The sequence below is a fragment of the Geospiza fortis genome, unplaced genomic scaffold (assembly GCF_000277835.1).
Source record: "Geospiza fortis unplaced genomic scaffold, GeoFor_1.0 scaffold17, whole genome shotgun sequence".
NCBI classification, from domain to species: Eukaryota; Metazoa; Chordata; class Aves; order Passeriformes; family Thraupidae; genus Geospiza; species Geospiza fortis.
In genome coordinates, this window is record NW_005054438.1 from 974,446 (window position 1) to 999,148 (window position 24,703).

General features: G+C 43.6%; 1 protein-coding gene across 1 annotated transcript; it reads right to left on the reverse strand.

Moving 5' to 3' along the window:
- Positions 1 to 16,438: 16,438 nt before the first annotated feature.
- NDUFV3 (NADH:ubiquinone oxidoreductase subunit V3) lies at positions 16,439 to 24,697 on the reverse strand. The gene is made up of 3 exons (XM_014309561.2): positions 24,673 to 24,697; positions 20,496 to 21,452; positions 16,439 to 16,823 (listed from the first exon to the last, which is right to left on the reverse strand). Exons 2-3 carry the CDS (start codon positions 21,412 to 21,414, stop codon positions 16,663 to 16,665), a joined length of 1,080 nt encoding a protein of 359 aa, XP_014165036.1. The 5' UTR covers positions 21,415 to 21,452; positions 24,673 to 24,697; the 3' UTR covers positions 16,439 to 16,662.
- Between the last annotated feature and the right edge of the window lie 6 nt (positions 24,698 to 24,703).

The window sequence follows — 24,703 nt, forward strand, 5'->3', positions numbered from 1 at the left end:
TCCCAGGAACTTTTCCTCCGGCCTGTGTGGGGTCAGACTGCCCGGCTGAGCCTTGCGACCCTTCCACCCCAAAGCTGCGCCCCTCTGTTCTCCCCAAACCCCCGAACTGCGGGGTCTGAGTGAGGGCGGACCTGCGCTCTCCCTCAGGTTCCGCCCGCGGATCAGGAGCTGCTCGGGTCCTGCCATGCCCCGAAATAAAGATGCTGACCACACACGGGTTTTTTCTACTGAAACTCCACTTGGGAGGAACCAGTGCTATCACAGCTTCTTCCCGCTCTTAAATATTCTCCCTTTTCCCAAAGCATTCCTATACAAGTGTCAGGAATGTGCTTTCAGGCGGGTGCCCTATGGCTTGGCCATTCTGCTGTTGGGATATTTAAAAAGTGACTCTGCTGTGCAAAAGGGCTGGAATGCCTTTGAGTCATGCGTGTCACAGGTGACGGATCTGTCATCTCCACCTTGTTCCTCATTCTCACGGCTTCTGAAGGATCATCCCCACACCACCTCGCTGCCTTTGAGAGCAGAGAGCAAGGGGAGGAAGAAAGTGCCGCATAATAAAGCAAATCTCATTTTAGGGAGCTCAGTTTAAACCCAAAGCACTTTTGCTTTCAGGTCTTCTACTCCCTCTGCAAAGCCGCCCCTGGGAATCTACTTGATTATCCTGCTCCCATTAAACTGGGAATACCCTATGTCTTTTCATGGTCCATGTCTCTCTCCGTGGTTTAACAGTAGCAAGTCAGCTAGCTTTTTTTTTGTTTTACATAACATTTTCCTGGGCCAGGCCACTTTTTAAAGATCTGGCTAATAGTTTGGCAATAGGAGTGGCTACTTAAATGTTCCTGCAAGCCAGGTCTGCCCTCAGTCCTCTGCACGTCACTGCTGTGTCAGGCCAACACAGTTGCTTCGGGAATCTTGTCACCCTGTCCACACTGCCACCATTTGTCCACTGACAAAACAGTTGCTCCATCCCCTTGCCAGACTGCCTGGAGCCTTCTCAGGGGTTCCTTTTCCATTGCCATTTTCCCCTGCACATTCAGAACCATGTGGACATCGCGTTTGTGAGCAGAGAGGGAACTTCTGCGCCAAGCAGAGAGGGTGGAACTGAGCTGTGCTAATCCACAGTGCTCAGATGGGTAAATCATGGCTCAGTGTTAATGGGAATGATTTATTTAAACAAGATTAGGGAAAAAAAATACCCAACCAACTCTTAGTTTGTCTCATTCACAGGAGAATCTCTGTTTCCGCTCCTGTGCTGTGTAACTGCACCTCTCATGCAGTTCCTGTGGCCAGGTTGGCTGCTTCTACCACAAGTTTCAGCTCTCATTATCCCTGACACATTCATTAGTGACACATTCACTAAACAGTGCTTAAAATTAACTGCTTCCCATGTCCAGACCTGCCTCTTCTTCAAATTTGATTCTCCCTGCAACCCCTTTGTTCTCCTCTGCCTCGCCTGCTCTTCTTTGGATGGGAGTTCACCGATTTCTTCTGAGAGCGAACAGATTAAATTAAAACTAATTTAGTTTCTGTTTAATCTCTCCTCCCAGTGATCTTCAAAGCCTTTCTTGATGCCTTTCCCAACTTGAATTTTCTTTTCTCCTCCTGCTTCCCTTTTGCTTTTCCTTCTCTTCCTGGCTGCCACTTTCTATTCCTGAGCTCCCCCCTCACGCACAACAGGTGTAGAAATTCCTCATCTGCTGTTTCCCCCTCACCCCAGTAATCCCATGTTTTGGTCGCCTTTGTAGTTAAAGTTACTCCATCCATTACTCTCCTCAGCCTCTTACTCTTTTTGTGATTTCAGTAGATGTTTAACTCCCTTGAAATTAAAGTTTGTTATCGGAATGAAGAAAGCCTGGTTCCCCACACGTCTGTGCCTCATGGTTTGTTAACTTTAGGGTGTCAGGTGCAAGTTTTAACTGAAATCTCTTCCAAAGTTTTGATTTATTTAAGATTTCTCTTTAGCCAGTGCATGCTGTTGCCCAGAAGTTCCCACTGCAGATTTTCCATGATTAGGGGAGAACATGATACATCCTCCCTGCTCCACAACTTATTTTCATGAAAGTCACAGGAACCAAATTATTCTGTCAGATTTAATCCTGTATGGAGTAAGCCAGTAGATTCAAACATTATTAAATAACATGGATACACCCTCAGATATACCTCTGCCTACATGACATGACCATATAAACCTCATTCCCACAAGAAAATAACCTAAAATGCACTCCTGATCAAACTTGTGACTTCCAGCTCACTGAAAGCTCTCATCCCACTCACTGTCAAGAGGTCCCTGCTTTTCAATTTGTCTTCAGTCATCTCTGATACAGCTTCTGCAGGCTTAGTTTTTAAAGGTTAAGCTTAATTTTTAAAATATCACAGCTGAAATGGCTGCAGGAGATGAAGATTTAAGAAAAGCTCTAAAAATTACAGGACCCTTGAGAGAAGCTGATAACTTGGAAAACAGGAGCAGCAGGGGAAAAAGAATGAAGAAGTAACTGAGATGAGTGATCCAAAGGCAAACAACAAAAAATCCCAGCAAAACGAAACAGAAAGTACAGGAGCCTTTTCTTTCTGTTACTGATTGTCCAAACAAACAGTGCTGTCCCTTATCAGTTCTGCAAAAGAACAAGGATCCAATCCATGGGATGGAAGACAGCACTCCTGAGGGAATTCTCCATACTACAAATCTTATAAGGATTATTACACAGCTGATGAGGTTTTGTGCTCAGAGCTCCCATTGGTATGGGCACACTCACTTCAATGCAGTGGTGAGAGGGCTGCTTTTCTTCCTAAAAAAGCAAAATGCCAGGGTGAATGAAATGTCCCTTTAATACTTTGTAATAGCAAATTACAAGTACATAAAAATGGAGTTTGACAATATTCAAGCAAATAATACTCAGGTTCTCTAACTCCTGTTACCTTCTTCACATTGTACATATTAAATGGAATTCTTAAGTCTAGCTTGTTATTTCAAGCATGCCCAGATAGGTTTGTGGGGTCAGGACCTTACCTGACTACTCAGAACAGTCCACAATATATAAGAGCACTCCTCACAGCTGGCACAAATAATTGCACACACTGAGCTGCTAAGGTCCTGCCTCATCAAATGAGACAAACACTTTCCCAAATCTCTTCTCTTAAATACGCTTTCAGAATCTATTTAGGCACAGTAGGATTGTGTAAGTGTATTGTGGGGGCAAAACTTTATCCTACATACAACTGCTAGAGGAATTAAGCTTACTCTGACATCCTTCAGCAATTACCACGTTATGAATATTACAACTGTGTGCAAAACATAACATTCACCTGCATTTAACCTGTTCAGGTCACTTCTCGTGCCTCTCGACTGTGTACTGGCAACTCTTTCATAATCAAGCTTTCAAAGGCAACATTTACATAAATGTGAAGGGATGGGCTTCCATGCAGGTGGCAGTAATCTGTACTCATAACTTGTGGAATAAAGCCTGCAATTGCAGTGATAACACTGGAATACTCTAAAGAGAACAGGGTTCCCCCCAGATTTCCATGAAAATCAGGTGAGTTTTTAAGTGTTGATCTCCTGACAATGGGAGGCCTCTGCAGAAAACCAGTTTCTCCTTTCGTCATTCCAAGAGAATAAAAGGATGTAGTAAGACATGGCAACAGCTTAGATGTCCTCTGGCTGTTTGGAGAGCATTCCCAAGAGCAGCCTTGGTGTGCCCTGTTTGCAGGCACAGCACATTCACAGCTGCAGCCACAACTTTACGTGGTACAGGAGGAGCCTGGAAAAAATGTGTGATTTACTTTATGGTGGATACAGCTTTTAAGATCTTAAAGCCGAAATTAATGAGTTAACTCAGTCTAAATAACAGCTCTTGCTTGAACTAGATCATGGAGATCTGTGTAACTCGGCTGGGAACACTCCCTCTGGAGAAATTAGGAGCTCGTGTCCCACAGCAGGACTTGGGCTCGGACCAAGAGCTGGCACTGCAGTGCAGCACTGCTGCAAGGAGTTTCTGTGCAGGGACCAGGGATGCCATCCTTTGAATCAGCTGTTATGGGATTATGTTTTTCTACTCTGTTCACTAGAAAAAACAACCTACTTACAGCCTCCTCAAACAAAAGGAAAAATTAGAAATGTCTTATTCAATATTTCTCCTCATGTTAAATCAAATTTGAATTTTCCAGAGCTGTACATTAGCTGAATCACTGGCTGCACACTACTCACTCCATCTGTTTATATGGTTGAGTCATTGCATTACCAATATTTTAACACGTTACTTGGAAAGAATTTTGGGCGATCTGGAGGACAACCCCCCAGAGCTCTGAGAGATAATGTTCCCTTCTCTGGGCTCTGTAGCACCATACTCTACTCAATGCTCCCTTTCTGCTACCAGAAAGATGTTAATTGGACCAAATGGCTATTTTAGGAATAAAAGCACAGCTTCCACTTAAAAGCTGAAGATTGAGCTGTGATGTAGAAATCCAGTGTCACCTCCCTGTGTGCCATGTCTTGCCCTGGCAACTGTGCAAAGAGTTTCATGGTGATGGAACAAACATCTTTCACAACCCAGCATATCTTTTTTCCACTTGAGATACTACAAACAAGTTATTTTCTGAGGGCAAACTGTCTGTTTTTATCGATGCTGAAAGCTAAGGGTATTTTACTGTTCAAAGTTTCTTCCAAAATGTGTAAATATTTTATGTAAATTAAAAAATAACTTAAAAAATTATATGTAAAAAAATATTATTTACCTCTGTGTAGAAGGTCAGGAGGGTGGAAGGGGCCAAAAAACAGGGTTAAAAAACAGAGTCAGAAGGACAGAGGTGGAATTGCTGATACGCATTTTATTTTTCAAAAAACATAAAAAGAGAATATTTTGTAGGAATGTCACCATGGAGGACTATGAATGCATTCATGTTATTCTGGGAGTTGAGAAGCAGAAAGTGAAACCAACTGAAATAAAAGAAAACCAGCGAGACTAGTTTTACTTTTCAGACCAGGGGTTAGATCCAACTCTTGCAGAAGTTGGTGGAACAATTCCCACTGGCTTGAGCAGGATTTGAATTCAGCAAAGTGAAATGCAGCAAAAATGACCAGGAAGCACTAATGAAAGGTTCTCAAACACTGCTCTACAGAACACTTTCTTCAGTCCATAGAGACGTGAGTTCCCTCTCCATTACTCATTTAATTCCAGCTGCTTTTATGGGTTTCTGCATTTTGGAGCTCTGAAGGGCTGAGAGGTGTTGGTAGCCAGGAATGAGAATGGCCAGCCAGCAGAGCTGGCTCTTGTGGAGATGGAAGAGGAAAAGGAATAAAGAAGGGACTATCTGAAGGAGCAGAAGGCCATTAAGCTGAGAGGATTAGGTGGCCTTCAGTGAGGATTAGGTGCTTTGCTGCCTAATGCAACTGTCTAGTCAGGCACCTGAGCTCCCAGCACAAGGCAGAAGCAAAGCTGAGCCCCTCACAGACGTCTGCACAGAGCTGAAAGCAAATAGGAAATGCCAAGGGCAGGAGCCTTCCACAAACATTCCCCTTCTCCTCTCTGCCAAGGTGGGATTTGTGGAAACTACCACACACCCCCTCCCCTGGGGTGAAGGTAGCCAAGCCCATCTCTGATGGTCCTGGAGCACTTGCACCATCTCCTCCAGGCCACAGTGACATCCCAGAGCTGACACACATTCCTACCACCATCTCCTCCAGGCCACAGTGACATCCCAGAGCTGACACACATTCCTACCACCATCTCCTCCAGGCCCACATCCACAGTGACATCCCAGAGCTGACACACATTCCTACCACCACATCTGGCTGAAGCCCAGAGCTTTGGGACAGCCAGGCCTCTGGAGCAGGCTCTGGATCAGCTGATGGGTTATGTTTGGGGCAGCATTCCCATTAATTTTTTCAGGCTCTTCCTCACAAGGGGCTTCTGTCATCTGGGTACAAGGACAACACAGGCATTTAGGTTGGAAAAGACCTCCAAGATCATCAAGTTCCACCTTTATGGATCTCCCTCTTGTCAGCCAGAGCAAAGCACTGAGTGCTACATCCAGATGTTTCTTGAACACCCCCAGGGATGGGGACTCCAACACCTCCCTGGCAGCCCCTTGCAATGCTTGGCAGCCCTTTCCATGAAGAAATTCTTCCTGATGTCCAACCTGAACCTCCCCTGGCACAGCTTGCACCTTTCTGAATCAGAAGTTGCAATCAGACCATCATATTCAATGGCCAGTGACAGACTTCTCTCCTCCATTAATTCCTTTATTCCCATTTTTGAACAGATTGCAATTCTACAATGTCCTTTTGCCTGCCAATTAAGTCTCTCTTGGAGTCAGGTTACCCAAGTCAGCCTTTCCTCACAAGAAAGAGGAGATACAAGAGAATTTCTAGACAGTTGTTCTAAGATTTACTGATAAGAAAACATTCTAGGAAAGAAAGGCTGTGTCAACACCTTGCAGAGCAGTAAGGTACAGAGATCCCCATACTGGCTCTGCATGAAATAGCTTTGGATCTGGAAGCAGCTGAAGAAATACCAACCTCAGGCTGTGCCTGGGTTAGCTGGTGGGCTGAGAGGCAAATTGGCTTGAGGCTGAATGCTCTGCCAGCAAGGCAGTGCTGCTTCTGGGATCCGGGCTTGAATCCCTGCCAGGCTCTGCTTCTTCCTCTGAGGAAGAGTGGCCCATTCAGGCCCGGGCTGGGGATGGGCAGCACAGAGATGCTTTGTGCATGGCATCCTCCCAAAGCTCTGCAATGCCTGCAGCTACAGACCCAGCTCCCCCATGGACCACCAAACTGGGCAGTGACTTCTCAGCCCTTTTCAGTTGGCAGCATCCTGTTCATTTCCCAGAGCAGGTCAGAGAGATTTAAGCCTTCTCCCACAGAAGGGGTGCATGAAACCCCACAGACCCCACAGCCCACACCATGGCTGTAGGGCCTCCTGGGACAGGAGCTGTGCCCATCCAGCACTGGGATTCTTCCTCACCACACACAACATTTATTCATTGACCAGCACAGAAAACAACAAAACAATGCTCTTCGAGGGGATGTTTAGGTTGGATGTCAGGAAAAAGCTTTTCATCCAGAGACTGCTTGGGAATTGGAACAGGCTCTTCTGGGCAGTGGTCACATCCCCAAGCCTGACAGAGCTCAAGAAGCCTTTGGACAATGCTCTCAGGGACATGGTGGGATTCTTGGGTCCCAGCTCACAGCTCCAGGCAATGCAGCCCTGGAGAGGAGAGCTGTTAGCAACTCATTCCCTTTTACTCATGTAAGGAATAAGTCACATGGGTAAGATTTTTCTTTTTTAAATCTAGTAAGTGAAGTTCATGTAGACTGCATCTCTTTTCTAATAATCTGTATATTTTCAAAGAAATAAAGAATCCCAGAATGGTGGGGGTTGGAAGGGACCTCAAAGATCCTCTTGTTTCACTCCCCTGCCATGGGCAGGGACACCTTCCACTAGACCAGGTTGCTCAGAGCTCCATTGAATCTGGTTTTGAACACTTCCAGAGATGGGGCAGCCACAGCTTCTCTGGGCAGCCTGTGCCAGGGCCTCACCACCCTCACAGGGGAGAATTTCTTCCCAATATCCAGTCTAAATTTACTCTCTGTCAGTGTGAAGCCATTCTCCCTTGTCCTGCCACTCCAGACCTTTGTAAAAAGTCCCTCTGCAGCTCTCTTGTAGGGTCCCTTCAGGTACTGGAAAGCCACAATTAGGTCACCCAGTATATTTCGATAGCTTTACTGTCATAAATACAGCATTGATCATGGGCAGAGAGACTGCACTGGAATCAGCAGAGACCCTTCAAAAGGTGCCAGAAACAATTCTGCTTCTGGCTTTGCAGGTTCATAGGGCAGGGCCAGCACTGCAGGCCATTTCATGAGTAAACCCTGCTCTCCAGAAGTAGTTTAAATTAACAGAAAAGGCAGCAATGAAATCCACCCTTCATTGAGAGGTGACTCTTGCTCTGCCCCCTCCCCATTTCAGGGATTTACAGTTCAGCTGCCTCCAGGGTTTGCTTCCCTCAGTTCTACTTTCTGACAACTATCAACAAACCCAGTCAAAATTGTGCTTTTGTTTTGCACTGCCTTCTCCAATTCTCTTCTAAAAATGGTCATGCTTTTGCTTTTCCAGTCACACAGGAATCAAAAAGCTGTTTCAAACCCAGCTTGTTTGTCTCAGTACAACATCCCACATATAAAACATGTGCCTACTTTTAATGTCAGTCTTCATTATTTTCTTTACAGATACAGGGAAAAAATCATGAGACATTTAGCTGATTTTTTTTTTCCCTCAGTGCTTTTTCAGGATGCTGGCATTCCTTTGGCTGCCAAGGAAGATATTCCCTGACTCCACAGTCTCCACAGGCAGTAAGCAGCTGAGCTCCCATGCTCCAGTTTGTGCAACAGACTGCACAGTGAGATTCAATCCTGTCTGCTTTTAGGGACATTCTTTCGTTTTGAAAACTTGGGAACAAAGTTTTACATTATCAAAGGTTTGGTGTTTTGTGTTTTCCTCCCCCAGTTAGTGTAACACAAGCTGCATGCAGCCAGAATCTGTGATGACTATAAATTCCAGCTGCTTCCCTGGTCAGTGCAGTGGTAGGACCTTACTGAGGCAGTTAAACATGGAAAAATGGAAACTTTCAGAGCCTCCATTTTCCTGTCATACCTAGAGCCAGCCTTGCCCCTTTCTCATGCTCCTGTTCCGTTTTGTATCACCACCTCCACTGCTGACAGTCCTTTTTTCAATGGGAATATCACAGCTGCAGCCACTGCCAGAATCTCTTGGCAAAGGAGCTGCTCTCTGAGTCAGAGCCTAATGCCATTACAAGGTCTGCAACAGCTGCAGCAGTCAGACATCTGCAAGTCATTTGAACATTTTATGATGAATAAAAACTATCCATTACATAGACCTATACATTATATATTAACCCTAATACTTATTCAGTTACACTAACAATAACCTTTTCCCTCTGCATGCTGTAAACTTCTTTGGCTGCAGCACGTGGTAACAGAGATACTCAGAGCTCCAGTCTGGTGGAGCAGTCCCTGTGTACATATTACCTAACTTTTCTACCTATTTAACCATGAAATGATGGAAAGAAAGAAAGAAAGTGAATGCAAAGCTGTAAAAACTCATACCATGCATAAGGAAACCATTTTTATATAATTGCATGAGACCGCATACAAACGGAGAGGATACAAAGCAACGAGAAATGCAGAGCAAGAATGAGAACATGGACTCAAAATGTAGAGTGAAGAGATCTGATTATGATATGCACAGATCTCAGACCCATCCAGATGTCTCCAGCCAGCAACCTGATCCTCAACACCACAGCCAAGCCATTTGAAATCTAAAATATCAGAATACCAAAGACAGAGGAGCAAGGATTGTGGAAAAAGAAACTGGAGTTGTGAGTAGTTGAAATCCTTTAAAATAATAACGACAATAAAGAAACATAAATGTGGTTTCATGAAGGAAATATATCCACAGCCACAAATTATGAAGTCAGCCCTCCAGGACATTGCATTCCTCATGCAACCTGCTGAGCCCGCTGCACATAAAGAGGTGTAAAATGCACTCACCAGCTGGGTGACTTCAGCAGTGGAGCCCCATATGTGATTCCCTACCTTTGAGTCCTCTACATATGTACACTTTACAACACTGAATGCAAACTGGGCAACGCATACCTCTCCCTGAGTTTCACCATAAGAGTTTTAAAGAGACAAGGCGAAAGTCTGGCATGACAGAAGTTACCATAAATTCTCTATGAGGTTCATCCAGAGCCAGAATTTTCCTAGCAATCCATATGCACGTCAATATGATTTCATGTTTGTTCATTTGTATCATTTGCAGACTCTTTGGATTCCCAGAAATGCAGCCCTACTGCTTCCCATTCACTTTTACTCTCTATTTCACGTGGCAGTTTGGTGGTCATCATAACAGCAGGATTGCTTTGGAAGCAGAATGTCAATTAACTTCCACTTTCACACCAAGTTAAATGTGTGGATTAATAAACTGGAAAACAGTGTAGGTTTAAGTAAGAATCAGCCATTAGGATTGCCTTACAGTTAGAAAAGTGACTTTTAAGAAATGTTTTCTTGACTTGATCTGCTTCCTCTGTGCAGTCAGAGGCCAAACTGTTTATTTTACTGGCAATCCATCTTTATTGCTTGTGTTGGCTTTAATGTTTCCATTCAGACAATCCACACATTAAATATGAGAAAGACCCTAATACCCTAAAATCCTAGTAAGTTAACCAACCATTCAATTTAAGCAGATTCAAAGGGAGTCCAGCAAAGTTCTTTTTTTTTAAAGGGTCAGAAAAGCATTACATTTCAAGGATGAAAACCCACTTTACCTCTGACAGATGGGACACTTTACTCAACATGACCAAATCCCTGCCAGCAATTTGAGGAGCACCGAAAATTTTAAAAAAAAATTTTTTTTAAAGGAACAAAATTTTTTTAAAAAGGAAAAATAAAAGGGGAAATCCTGGCCCTTCTGATGGCAAAGATAACTTACCCAGCATGACGTGACGCAATGATGCCTTTCTAAGTCAGCAGCCAGCCAGCTGTCTCCCTGCTGCTGCTCCTGCTTTTCCCATGCTCTGGAGGAGCAGGGCTGGAGCAGCCAGGCCACTTGCACAGCCGCTGTCAAGTCAAAGGGCAAGAGCAAAGCTTAGAATAAACACGTTGTTTTCACCCGCTCGCTTGAAGTGCTGCCAAATCTCTAAACATCAGCGCGCATAAATCGGTGAGGATCACGGAGCCTGAGGCCCGAGCAGCAGCTGGAATCTTGTAGCTATTACCTGGAATCCTAAGGTCCGAATAAACAGCTTCCCCATTCCTTGGGGCTACGTGGAAAAGCTCAGAAAACACAATCGTAAAAGTGCAGCCAACACCAAGGAAAAGAAACCCCCAATTATTTCTTTCTTTGGTTCTCTTTTTTTATAGTCATCTCAAATTTGCAGCGATGGAAGCAGAGGGGGGAGGAATGGGGTGTCCTTTTGGAGATCTTTAAAGATGCTGGTTTTCCAAGAAGAAAGCAGCCATTGATTCTAGAGATAAATACTGAAGTTATTCAGAGGGGAGGAAGACTGAAGATAAGCAGCTCTGGGCCCAGCAGTAAAACCCAAACAGCAGGAGCTGAGCAGCTGCAGGACGGGTAGACTGGTCGATTTTTCTCAGTCCAATGGTGACCTTCAAGAGGCAGGAGTGGGGCAGAGTAGTGAAGTTCCTTCCCTAACTCCAAAATTTAACAGCTTTGAAATGGTTCTTCAGCAAGGACTTGAGAGAAAAAGCTCCTTCTCCACATCCAGCCGCCAAGAGAAAAGGAGTTGAAAAACACCGATTTCTTATGGCTAACGGGAGGGTGATATAAAAGATGGAGTCCATTGACTGGTGTCCAGAGACAACAACCTGGTATGAATTCCAGCACCATTCCACTTCCCAGCAGCTGGATTTCTCACCAGGGTGGATTGCTGGTTTTGGACACCTCCCCATTTTTTCCTGTCTGTTAACAGTCTTCCACTAGTAAGTATTTGGAACAGTTGTAAAGCTTTTTTTGTATCTCAACGGCCTTGCCATTGCCTGAATGCAGTTTCAAAATCTCTGGCATTTCTGCCCAGCCTATCTGAAGTGTATTTTTGTCACGCTGTTAATAAGCACTGCATCTCTTGGGAGAACCTCAGCTAGCTCAGAGCTCTTAAACAATGTGTGCCCCCAAGACAGAAGTTGTAAGGAAAAAATGTTTCCCATGTTTTACTCATTTTTATTCTGGGTTGCTCGCTAAATAGATGTGATGTACAAAGAGAAAGTTGGGACCACTAACTCCTCATCTATAAAGTAAGGATGAGAACCTAAGGAATTATGCAATGTGCCAGGCAGCCAGAGGTCTCACAAATGATCCAGTCCAACACCTGAGTCATAAGGACTCATAAGGACTCATTAGGACCATCCTTGCTCTCAGTTCCTGCATTTTCCTTCTGTTCTCTGAGTTTCTTTCCAGCTCCCCTCCCTTTTCTCCCAGTCCTCAAACTATAGGATGGAGCTCACTTTTAGGAATACCCCAGGAGAGTTTGGGAAACATCCATGCAGTTCAGAATGGCCTTGTCTGGCACAATTTTAAGCTAAATAAAAAAGCATGGGAGATGCCTTTTGGAAAAGGAGCACCTGGAAATGAGCAATGGAAGCATGGAGCAGTGGTGCTCTCAAGTCCCTTTCCAAGCCTCCAGGGAAGGGAAACTCTTGCTCCCTTCTTTGAGGCACATTTGTGTAGCACAAGGTGTGCCATGGCTTGCAAATTTCCTCTCCCCTGCCAGAGAGATGCTATCAAACATTTAGGAACCAAGTATCCCCCCATGGCCAAATGGATTAGCAAAAGCAACTCACTATCATGGACAGACCAGAAACAGAAAATGAAGCAAAATCACAACCAAAAACAACCAAAAAAAGCAAGCATAAATAATCTACATTAGCTCATTTTTTACATTACTGCTTTAGGAAGTGTCTGTTTGGGAAAGGGCACTGCCATTTGAACCACATTTCAGACTGGACTAACAAAAACAAGCCCATTAAGAATTTTAGGTGTTGGTTTTAACAAAGATGTGTGGCCTTGGCTCTGTGAGTGTTAGAAATTAAAATACATGTAGGCTGTATTCTGTGGTGCTATGGATTTACAGAAACATGTTCCTGTCAATCTATTTTGCAGTTAAAAGTTTGTAAAGAGGCCAGGAGAGACCAAAACAAATTTTGAGAGTTGACCCACTGACTCCACACACTGAGCCAAAGTTTTTGGGATATTTCATTATAAATACATTAACTGTGCATTGATACATTCTACCCCAAAACTGCCACATATCCAAGAGTTCCAGAGGTGGGTATGAATTTCCAAGTGTAATTGAATGTGTATAGACAAAAATTAAAAAGGGGGAGCTCAAAAATATTTGTAAATTGTATGAGGAGTGAACCTGAACTGAACACTGAGGATAATCTCTAAGCATTGAATTCATAGAGTCATAGAAAAAAGTATTTAAAATTCCACTAAAAAGTGCCACATGAGAGGAGAAGGATGATCTGGAAACTTGGTGGGATATTTTGTTTAAAATCATAAGAGTTTAATTAATGTTACTCAGAGTTGAGAGGGTCTCTGGTTATGGAGTCAATCACTCAGGTGTTACAGAAGTAACCTGGTCTGAAAGGGACAATAAGGGGGATTCCTGCCTTTAATCACCTCCTTGGAGGGTGCAGAAAGGACAAAACCAGGCTTGTCAGAAATGTGGAGTATGGATCAGCATCAGGAGACAAAAAAAATCCAATTAGACAACAGGTAAAGGCTTTTTGTTTGTCTTTTAAATCACAAGAGTGTCCAAATGCTGGAGAAGGTGACCAGAGAGCCTGCAGGATCTCCATCCTTGAGTGTATTTGGAACTTAACTGGACAAGGTCCAGGACAAGCTGGTCTAATTGCAGCTGCTGCAGGTCAGAGGATTGATCATCTCAGGATTTCCAAGCTCAGTCTGCACAATTCTGTTTTGATGCTACACAGGGTACTGGGAGTGTGTTTTCTGCTCACTCACTGCACATCAGCCACTGAGGTTTTTTTTTTTTTAATTCCACCAGGAATTCCAGCTGTTTGGAACAGACAAGCAATGGCATCTCTTGTGGTGAGAGAAAAGACTGGGGCAGGTTTTTAGGGCTCAGTGGATGTGTTGTTCTGGTTGTTGAACACTGGGACATTCTGTGGAAGATCTGTCAGTGCACTCAGTGAAAAGTCTCATTTGAAAGAAGACTTGAAGAGATCCTTATAGATTTCAGTTCTCATCATGACCGGAGGACACAGGAAGCCCCAGAAGGAGGAAAAATCTCTTGAACTTGTAATACCTAAAGCTGTAATACCACAGGTTGTGTTTGCAGCACCACTTCTGGATCTTGGATTAGGGATTTCCAATGGCTGTCCAGAACCTGATGGGTTCCAAGTTACGTTGAAAGATCCAAGTGTGAGAAAATGATGAAAAGCAATTTTGTGCAAAAGTGCACTTAAAAAAAATTACATAAAGTTTAAAAACCACCCCCTTTGATAAGGAAAGTGTTTGCTTCATCTTTTCAATGAGAGGAAAGTGAATTCCAATTTCCAGATTTTCTTGTACTCCCCCAGCAATGCAATTTACATTGAAAATCCCATTTCTGAAGTCTGTGCTGGGCCTGAACAGCTGGCTTTCACAGTAACTAAGCTGAGACTTCATTTCTTTCACATTTGAGGTTTTCCAGGAATTATGTTAGCATCCTGGATTATACATTCTTCCAAACAAGATCCCTGACTTATCTGACAAGTGCCTAGCACAGCAAGACAAAGTTACTAACGTTACAGAATTTGAGCATATTGTGTCACATCCTGCTTGAAATTTAAATGTTAGCATATGACTCAAGCACAGCAACATCTGATAATAGCCAAGGACAAAAACACGAAGCCTTTTTCATTGAAATCCAGGAAAACACAACAGTGGGAAAAAATTCTTGGTGCCTTCCTTGCACAATCTGCCTTCCCAGGGCAGACTGGTTCACTGAGCAGGGCAAACCTAAGATATGCAGCACAAGAGTTATGAGGTTATTTGACTTCCAGCTTCATTTTAGAGATGCAGAAAGATCACCAGAAGACACCAAGGCAGGGTTACCTGGATAGAAAAGGCACCCACTATTAAATTTGGCTGTGATCTTGAAACAAGGGTAGCAAAATGCCTATCCCCACACCAGATAGAATCTCCTTAGTTAGAAATGGAGCTGAGCAGAGGGTGGGAGTTGACTGAAAGCAAGATACGTTTCTACCTCAACCCACTCCTCCTGGGCTGATCCAGTCCCTGTTTAGAACACCAACCCTCCTGAGAAATAAAAAGGGCAGGAGGTGAGCAAGCCTGACTCCCAACAGCCACCAGTGACAGCTACTGTGGGCAGCCAGAGTAAATACACATTTCACTTTTACTGCACAGAGTCTGACAATTTGCAGCCTCCTTCTGCAGTCCCAGAGCACAGTTCAGCACCAGTGCAGCTCTGAGCTCTGGGGCTCAGGTTACCTCGTGGAGTCTCAGGTAATAACAAATCACAGCAGCATTACTGGGGCCTCCTGTGGGCCCTTCACAAAGGAAGACCCCAATGCTTTCATGTTTTTAATGCTAGCAGCAAATTTCTCTCCCTTTTACAAGTACAGAGTACATGGGACCATTGGTGTCTCCAAGTGACTTTCTGCTCTTTATTCTTCAGCACGTGGATTTATACATTAACAGATTTCTAAATTTCAGTTGGAGTCACTAACATGCTCTTTATTTTTTACAGGACAATAAAATTGCTTGCCAGGGGTTTCTGACTTAAAATTCTGCACAGCAAATTGATGTAGGCCTCTTGATCCTTCTTACCACATTTTTGCCAAGTTACAGTATAAAATATCTGCTCTACTAATTGCACCCAGGGATTCACATCCAATATCCAGATAGACTCCTAAAGCTGACTCTGTTTTTCCCTTTGATCTTGCCTGGTCTGTTGCTTGAAAGAATACAGACAGGTGATGGAAAATGCTGGAATTATTGCAAGAACTGCTTAAAGGCCAATTAACTCCAAAAAAGCCCAAAATGAACAAGAAGCCAAAATGGAACTAAACCCACAACAGCTGGCGGCCATCAAGGCGATTTTCCCAGAAGGCAGAAGACTGTTACTAATAGGATGGAAATACAGAATTTACTGAGACCAACTGTAACTGCTGATAACGTGCATTGAGAATGCCTCATGGCTCACATTTTCTGCAGAGCAACACTGAGGCTGGACAGCAATTTTAACTTTTAGTGTGGGGAAAAAAACAAGTGGGAAATTAAACATACTCCCAACAATTAGTATCAGGAGCTGTTTTTACCCTTATGGTGTTTTCATCACATTTAAAAATAATCGTTCAAGTGTTTCTAACCATAGAAATAGGTTTTTTCCTCCAAGTTTAATCAACACAGTAAAAGTCTATTAAGAACTGCCCACTGAGATTCTCTTACATTTAAAATTATTTCAATTACTGCTGGAGCCCCCAACAGATGATTAAATAAAGTTGTATGTTCTGTTCTCCCTTTACAAGAGCAGAGGTTTTGAGATGTTTCAATCACATTACATAAACTTGCATTCCTCCACTAACACAAAACATTCACTCTTGCCACAGGAGACAAACACTTCTTGTGCTGCTCCCAGCCAATGATTTTAACTCCCAAATCCAGAGTAAACATTACCCCTTCAGAGCTGGGAACACGTTTGTGTGCAAGGAGCACAGCCCACTGCAGTACAGTGACACCAAATGAAACATGGCCCATACTCCACAGGTGAACCCCACAGGAATCTTTGATGTGGTCCTGTAAGAATGGTCAGTATCCAAAGTTGGGAGACACTGAAAAGTCAGGACTTTTTTTACACTATCACCAAATAATATATATGGAGAGGTAGAAAAGATATTTTTATTCAGGGATGATTCATTTGCAGTTCACTCATAAAAGTCAAGAAGTGAGGGACTCCAACAGCCAGGAAGAACTGTTCAAAAAGCCCAAGTTATTATGCCTTTATTATTTATTATCTGATTTCAATTACACAGATGAAGCAACAGTGCTAAATAGAACAATTCCCTATCCTGCCTGGGTGTTTGTTGTAGGTGTGGCTCTCTCAGTGCCTTGGTGATGGTCTTCCAGAGGATGGCTGAGGCTGCCTGTACTTTGCAAGGATAGCAACATAATCATGGAAGGTGAACGTGTGATAGTCGTGGTGCTGCAGGTTCTTGTAGGTGGAATTGTCCAACTCCTCCTCTGGAGCAGGCTGAGCTGGCTCTGTGAAAACAAACAGCAACTGGTGACTATGAGGATGCCACACCAGAGGACAATGCTTTTAAGCCCTGAGTTAGCCTTCATAAATTGTCAGATCCCTCATCCAGTCAACATTTGAAAGAAAAAAAAGTCAGGAACTTGAACAAAAGGAGAAGTTTACTAAGTCCAGCTGGTGCCTAAAGCAGCACATGGAGTGGGGAACAGGGATCAGCACAAGGCATCTTGTACAGCACAGGTTTTAAACCTAAACCACCACCTAATGCTGGGGGTGGACAGGGCAGAACATTCCATTTATCTCTGAAGACATATGTCTGCATTTCCTGGCTTTCTCATATTTGCCTTGGTTTTCATTCCAGCCAGAACAGTAGGTGACATTCTTAGCAAACCAGGAGGGGCAAAGGAGCAGTACAAATGATGTATCATCCTGTCAGACCATGAGATACAGCTCTCAGAGAGAGCTTTACAGATTGAATTTTTGCCATGGGGAGAAGCAATGGAATTAGCAAGATCTCCACCATTTAATTTCAAATGTGGTTATACCAAACAGTAATCTAACAAAAGCCTTTGATGGAAATTTCTTTTCTTGTAAAGATAATCTTCTAACCTTTGTATTAGCTCTCCTTCAAAAACGAATAACCCAATAAAGTTATTTAGAATTCCTTACTTCCTCTAAAGCCAACATTAATTCTTATACTTTTAGAATATTATGCAGATCTAGGCAGTATTATTTACATAAAAGGTTCTTACACAGGCTGATTTTACAACCAAGCAATTTGCAAGAAATAAAACTTTACTCCCAATATTAATTTACTCTCTACACCCAGAGTTTTAACAACAGGAGACACACAGTGTAGTGAAAAGCTTTGTCATATAAATTTGTGTGTGGTGGTTCAGATTAGATTGTATTAAGCCCTTATTTTAACAGGTCCAGCTACAATAAAAACACAAGAACACCAGGATTTCCCTTTACTCATGACATAATTACTGCAGTGTGAAGCTATCAGATTAAGAGAAATATCTGTAGCATTTAGCAAGGCTTGCTTATAAAACTCAAGGTAGTAAGTCATGGTTTCAGCAAAACATGACAGGAAATATCCCTGTGCCTGCTGCTCAGTTCTCCTGACACAGCTCACAGGAGAGGAGATGCAGGGAGAAAAGGCAGATGATGCTCTTTGCTGCAAAGAGCCCCAGAACAGGCAAGGGGAGGCAAGAGTAACTCAACCTGCAAGAGCCAGTTGTTCCAAATTCACAGACAGATGTGCAGGAAGGGAAGCAGATGGAGCCTCATTCTTCCTGCCCAAATACACTGCACTTGGCTTCTCAAGGAAAAATTTATTCCTGAGTTCGTCCTCCCCTCACTTCATCCTTCATCTCTGCTTTGTCTCCTAAAGAGCAAGCACTTCTTGGGATGCTCTTCTGAAATGAATCACAGGCCTATTTCTGAGCTCCCAGCTACAACTTTGCTCCTCACTCAGCAGTTCAAGGCAGCAGTTTTTGCTGACTGCTCTACAAAGGGATGACATCACCTCAACATCCAGGTTTGCATTGAGAAAAATTCTTTTTACATCTTTTGTGTGGCTGCTGCAGAGTTTGCAGAGTTAAGGACACAGGGGCAGGGCAGAAGTAGGAGTTACAGGTGGCACAGTCAGCTGTGAATGTTCAACAAGGAAAAGCAGTGGCTGCTCTCAAAGAAGGAAGAGAGAACAGGATACATCTGGAGACACCAGAAAAGAAAAATGTTTGAGCATCTAGAACTCCACTGTGGATGAATGGTGAGAAAAGCATGTTTTTATCATTGTAGATAAAAACAAAGAGCCCTTCCCAAATTTTTGTTATTTTTAAAAGAAAGCATATGCTGTTGACTGCAAAAAGGAACAAGCAAATCAAAATATAATTTGCCAACAGTGCTGCATTTTGGTTTTTAAATTGAAGAATTATTTAGGTTGGAAAAGACCTCTAAGATCGAGTCCAGCACAGAGTGCCACTTCCAGTCATCTGAGCTGCCATCAAGGAAGAAGGAAAGGAAACAGATGAAATGATGAGCCAACTGACCCCTGAAACAGAAGGCAGGCCTTTTACTCAGCACCATCTCCTGGAAACTGATGTACAAACGCAATTGCTTCGTCCCTTAACCTGGTCAGGCACAGAATGGCTGAGGTTGGAAGACACCTCTGTAGGTCAGCTGGTCCAACCCCAAATGCTCAGGCAGGGTCAGCTACAGCAGGAGGCCCAGGGCCCTGTCCAGACAGCTTTGGAGTGTCTCAAATGATGGAGACCCCACCACCTCTCTGTGCAACCTGTGCAGTGCTCCATCACTCACAGGAAAAAAAAGTGTTTACTGATGTTCAGGCAAAGCCCTGTGTTGCAGTTTGTACCCACTGCCTCTTGTCCCATCACTGTGCACCACTGAAAAGCCTCACCTCTGTCCTCTTTGCACTCCCCTTCTGTTATTTCCATATATATGTTATTTCCATATCTGTCTAAACCTTCTCTTTTCTGGGCAAGACAGTCCCAGCTCTCTCAGACTTTCTCCACAGGAGAGATACTCCAGTCCCTGCATCATTTCAGTGGCACTTTGCTGGTCTCTGTCCAGCATTCCCACATCTCCCTTGCACTGGGGAGCCTCTAAGTGAACACTGCACCCCCAGTGCACCTCAGCAGGGCAGGAGCTGCAGCTCCTTAGCCTGCTCCTCCTAGGTCACCTTTGGCGGCCTTTGCTGCAAGGGCACATTCCTGGCTCACCTTCAATTTGCTGTTCCCTTGGCCCTCAGGGTCTTTCCTGAAGAACGATACCCAAGCAAACTTAAATTAATGCAGCTTTTACTTCCAGCAGGCAAATTCTTTAATTCAAAGTAGCAATGAGAAGAGGGGTCTCAAGAATGGCAGATTTATACTGCCTAACATAAAAAGCAGAATCTCAACAGATCAGGACAGAGATATCTGCTACTGAGATACACAAAATGAGATCAGCAGGACCATCAATTAACAGGATGGCAGTAAATAAGAAGGGTAGGTCAGACAGGGAAGCAGAGCTGAGGGGATGATTGTGTGATGGTCTTTCCTGAAAACACACCACTGGCTCCTCCCTAGCTCTCTACAACACTGACTCACTACTTCCACACGAGTTGCTTGCAACCTTCCAGTCTCAGAATCAGCAGTGCCTGTTTCTGGCATTACACTATGATTTCTCGAAGTCTTCTGAAATCTGAAACATTGACAGCTTGAAAAAAAACCCCATCAAAACAAAAAAAAAAAAAAAAAAAAAAAAAACCAAAACAAAACCAGAAAGATGGCAGGGTTTAAGCAACAATGAGATGGCACCAAATTTGACTCATGAGAATGGCAGCCACCAAATCCTTCCAAGAAAAGAGAAGTGTTGTCATATAAAACCCATGATTTTGGTCACAGTGGAAACAATCTTGTTTCCATTTTATAAGTAACTGTTTTATGAAACTATAAATACAGAGAAATGAAACCACTTCCTTTCCCAGCAGAGCTGGAGACTGAGTATTACTGACAGCTTATAACAATTAGCAGTGAACAATTTATCTTCCAGAAAGTCACTGCCACTCTGCCAGCTTCAGTAGAAAGATCAGAGAAGATGTAGAAACCCTTTAAAAAAGTCAAACCCTAGCCCAGATGAATCAGTACAGTTCAAACAATTTAAAGCTGTACCCTCTGTTGTGCTGCTTTCTCCAGCCTGGGCTCCTGCTTCCTGCGTGGTCTCCTCCTTTGCTGTGGTGCCCATCACCAACTTTGTGCTTCCAGAAGTCTCTTCCACTTTAGGAGCAGTCACTTCTTTTGCTTCCAACTCCTGTGCCTCCTTCATCTTTTTCTTCTCTCCTCTGGATAGCAGATCTTGCTTTTTGTCTTCCTGAGTCACTGCTGAGGCTTTCAGCTGAATAGCTGCTACCTGGGGTCCAGTGGACTTTTCCTCCACATGATCAGATTTAGCAGTGACATCACTGAGGTCCAGACTTTTCACCACGTGTGGTTCTAAGCCCAGCTTCTGATCTTTTGGAGGGGATTTTACTTTGGGGTCTCTTGCTTTGGATTTTGATGTTTCCTGGCTGACTGATGTTTTAGAAAATTTAACCAGCTTTACAGGAGACACGTCAATTTCTGGTTTGCGTGGCAGCTTCTTAATTCCATATTCTTTGAGGGATTTCTGGGACAATTTCTCTTTTGCCAGCATTGATGCCTTTACTGCTATATTCTCAGAAAAGATGGGATCTCGTCTGGGAAACTCAACTTTAGTTTTAATGGCAACTTCTGAATCACCAACATTTTCATCCTCAGAATCTGAGCTAGAATCTGACTCTGAGCTGGATGAAGATGAAGACTGTTCCTCAGCTAACTTCTTCCTCAGGCCTCCTCCTCTTGCAGGTGTGGTGAGGTTTTCCTCCTCACGGGAGGAAACAACTCCTCGCTGAGGAAACGCAACCTGAGTTTTTCTTGGCACGGGCATCCTTGTGTCTTCAGCAGGTTTTGCAGCTTCCTTGAGGGTGGTACTAGAAATGCTCTCACCTTTGTCTGCAGACAGCAGGAGAGAGCTAGAAGACAACATTTTACGAAATTCAACTGGTGCCTTCATGGCAAGCAGCTTGGTGCTCCCCTGTGGTGCCGCTACATCTAGGAAACGGCATAAAGAGGATTATCATCATTGTATCTGACATCACTATTACTGAGTTTTAACTTTCAGAGATAATCTGCTACAAAAATAAACTGGAAGTAATTATAATGCTAAATAGAGGCATTGCAAAGCTGAAAGTTTTTAGACTTTTTAAGTTAAAGGAACTGGAGTTCTACCAGCATGTAACAGTTTTTGCTGCTGCGATGCCGAAACTCAAGACATAAACCCTTGTGTTCCTCACTTTCCCAGACCCCTCCAAGAGCTGGTTTTCCCTGGGCTTCAACTCTGCAGCACTGGAAAAGGTCTGCAGACACTTCCCTATCCCAGGTGAGCATTAGGATGGCTCAGCCAAGCTCTTCAGGGCTGCAGAGACAAGCCTGGTCTGTGAACAAGCCAGCGAAGCAGAGACACAGTGAAGAGACACAGCCACAGCTGCTTGCAAGAGTTACCCTGGGAGCAGAGGGCAGGGATGAGTCCCAAAAGGAAAAGCAGCACAGTAAGAGATACTGAGGCCATCCATGAAAGTGTTACTTGTTCACTGCCCTGTGAGCTGCCAGCTGAGGTGTGCCCCCACAGCTCAACACCACTTCCCCAAGACCTCATCTCCTCCAGGCTTCACTCTCTATTTCTGCTTTGAGACCTCTTTGTTAAAGGGGTCATAGAAGATCTCCTGATGCTCCACGTTTGTTTCTGTCTCAGTTTCTTCTCCCTCATGGATACCTGCACTCTAAGCTAAACTCTCCAGACAAGGAACCAACACTTGAAGGAGAAGGCAGCAATTTTCATGTCCTTTCAGGGAATACATAATATCCATTGGATGCTTATTATCATCCTCAGGAGGCTGAGCAACAGCAAATACTGTTGTGGTTACAGAAAACAGGAGGTGAAGGAGGGCTGGAAGCACACTAAGAAGATTCACCATGTCTGAAATTGGCTACAGCAGAGCCAACTCCATTACAAGTTGCACCACTTCCAACCAGCAGCAAAATTCAACAGATTTCCAGCTCATTATGCAGATTTTTCTGCAGAGTTTGGAAATCCAGATCTACTTTATACACCTATAAACTAAATACAGCTTTCCCCTCACTGGTATTGTGTGGTAATGCCTTGTATGACTCAAGGAGTTATTACCATTAGTTCTGAAGAGAAGTAAGCTTTTAGCAATGTCTAAACGAAAACATCACAGAAGAGACAAGCACATGAAAATAAAAGCAAAGTATTTAAGAAAGAAATGCAAAGATTTATCATAACAAAATACAACAAAAGAAGGTATCAAGTTTACAGGTAGTATTTTGAATAATGTCAAGCACATACTTCTCTCTGCCAGATGGAAGGTGCAGGATGGGAAGGAAGGGCAGGGGGAGGCAGGAGGATGAACAGCCACCTTTGGAAGAGGTCTGACTCCCTGACCCAGCCAAACAGCAGCCTGGAGAAACTAACACGTGAGGAGGAAGAGTCACTCAGGATGGAAGAGTTCCTCAGAGAGGCAGAGAAAAGGTTAAACTAACACAAGGATGGCAAAGGAAGGATAGAAAAGGGAAAGCTGAGCAAAACCTTAAGAAGTATTAATGTTAAAACATCCTAAGACACCAAGAAGGCAGGGAAAATTCAACTTGACCATTAGTTACTGGGATAATACTTTAAACAGTTAAGTTTGGATAAGTGAAAAAGACAGATTTTATGATTAAAAGCTGAAACATCCAACACAACTCATCCACTTGAATTAGGGTATTTTAAACTTTGCACCAGGTCATCTGTACCTGCATCACTTTGCCAAAAGAACAACACCCCCAAATCAGTCACAGAAACAGCATTCCCAGATGTGTTCCCCCTGCATCATTCCCAGCAGGTATCTAAAGGCTGATCACACTCAGAGAGGTGAGAGGCAGAAATCACAGCTCTACTTCCCATCATTGACTCTGTATGCAAACACAACCATTTTATCAAAGCAAGGAAAATTTGCACATCCTGTTCCAGCCAGAATCTGGCAAAGGCAGCTGCATCCTATACATGTTAATTCTACACATCTTCATTAACCTGGAGTGTTTGCAGGGGAAGCAGCTGATCTAAGAGGGCTCCTGACACAAATCAGAGCTGCAGGACAGTGACTCCAGAAACTGATACCAAAGTGCATCTCAAACACACTTAATGCAAAAAAATAAATCATAATAAAAAGCAATTTGCTGTTCAGTCAATCTGTGCAGTGAAGGCTTTCTTAATGGAACAGCCAGGCTTTTATTTGGTTTGGCATTCAAAAAGGTGGCAGAAGTCTGCCTTCAACTGCTCTTTCAGTGATCTTTTCAACAGCAGTCAACAAGTCTGATCACTGCTACACATGGTTCCATGGAGCTTTCCTGTTTCAGCACCTGGATCTCTAATTTGGGACAGGAAACCTCACTGAACCCCTGAGCCTCCACTTATACAAACAAGACATCAGTCTCTGAAATTTGTATTCCTGCTTGGACTCAGGGATAAAAGGGGCTCAAATATTCCTCAATGCAGGATGCAGGGCAGCATCCAAACCAAGGTTCAGCCTTGCAGATCCATGCGGCAAGAAGCATTATAACCAAATTTAACACACAGGGCCATGGCAGCTTCTTACACCGCTGCCTGGAGCTGCTATTTGAGATATTTGGATTTTGGAAGTCCTTCTCTAAGTCCTTCTATTTTTTAACTCTGATAACACAAACATTTCAAAGGACAAAAGTGAACATCTCAAGTTAAAAACTAGATTTTACACCTCATTAAAAACACTTCCAGGGATGGGGCATCCACAGCTTCTCTGGGCAACCTGTGCCAGGGCCTCACTTTACTCTCCCAGTAAACAATTTTTTCCTGATATCTGTCTAACCCTAATTTCTTGCAGTTTGACGTTCACATTGAACAGTCTGACACTGCCCTATCCAGCCTGGCCTTGAACATTGAGGTGAAGTGACAAACTAATAAGTATAAAACTCATAAATATAAAACTATATACGTATATATGTGTGTATATATATGGCTTATAAATATACTCCACACAGCCAGACCTTGACTTTTACTTTTATTACTACACGGTACATTTTATCAGACACCCTCGTTTACATGGCGGTGACCTTTCAGTCCTTGTTCTTCCCAGCTTATGCAGGGCCTCTTCCGAGGCCTGACCTTGCCCAGCTCTCCTCACCCTTTCCTTTTACTGACACCGCGATCCCTCTCACAGCCAAACCCCCCTCTTACTCTTTGGCGGCGGCGGCGGCGGCGCCGTCCC

Coding starts and splice junctions, on each gene's coding strand:
- NDUFV3 (XM_014309561.2), bottom strand. CDS start 21,414: ATGAAGGCACCAGTTGAATTTCGTAAAATGTTGTCTTCTAGCTCTCTC. Junction 16,824..20,495: donor AGAAAGCAGCACAACAGAGG/GTACAGCTTTAA, acceptor TTGTTTTCACAG/AGCCAGCTCAGCCTGCTCCA.